The sequence below is a fragment of the Microtus ochrogaster genome, chromosome 1 (genome assembly GCF_000317375.1).
Source record: "Microtus ochrogaster isolate Prairie Vole_2 chromosome 1, MicOch1.0, whole genome shotgun sequence".
Classification (NCBI taxonomy): Eukaryota; Metazoa; Chordata; class Mammalia; order Rodentia; family Cricetidae; genus Microtus; species Microtus ochrogaster.
The window spans coordinates 40,311,429-40,312,092 of NC_022009.1; the positions used below are offsets into that span (position 1 = coordinate 40,311,429).

Here is a 664-nt window from a genome sequence, read left to right on the forward strand (position 1 = left end):
GAAAAAGGAGAAACCATTCAACATCCACCTCTCTCTGCTCCCAGACTGTGGACACAGTGTGACCAGACACCATGACTCCACACAAGGGAAGTCCCCACTGTTCCCCACTGTACCCTCAAATCCCTCCTTAAGTGGCTTTTGTAATTTTTCACAACAGTGAGAAAATTAAGACATGCAGCTGATGTTGGTTTTGCCAGCCATAAGGATCTCTGCAGTTTCCTTTAACCATCCCAGGATTCGAAAGGGAACAGCACAACAGAACCATAGATTTGATTCGGCCAGGGATGACACAAGCCCTTGGCTGGTGGGCCCACAGTCCCACACTCACAAAGACTTGACTTAGAAAGCAACAGATACTCAGAGGAAACCATACTTCCGGTTTTGAACTTTTAACCCTCAGCTGTGACAGCTAAACTCTACCACGGGAAGCCGACCGATGCCTTCCGAGGTTGGTATCACTGTACCCCACCCACCCCGGGCACCTGCTGGAAGGCAGCCATTATCTTACTACCAAGAAACAAAGCAACCCCCACCAATGCCAGAATGCATTCGACTGAACAGCCTTCACAAAGGAGCTGCAATGTCGTGGCTCAGTAGGTAGAGTGTGCGTCTAGCATGTATGATCCTGGCTGGATCCCTAGCACTGGGTAAGTGGGTATGGTAG

At 49.7% G+C, this 664-nt stretch overlaps 1 protein-coding gene across 1 annotated transcript in view; it reads right to left on the reverse strand.

Moving 5' to 3' along the window:
- Nucleotides 1–664, reverse strand: part of Syne3 (spectrin repeat containing nuclear envelope family member 3) — an 82,989-nt gene that overhangs the window by 2,984 nt on the left and 79,341 nt on the right. The window contains exon 18 of the mRNA XM_005343516.2: nucleotides 109–126. Coding sequence (XP_005343573.1) covers nucleotides 109–126 — 18 coding nt within the window. The remainder of the gene's footprint in view (nucleotides 1–108; nucleotides 127–664) is intronic.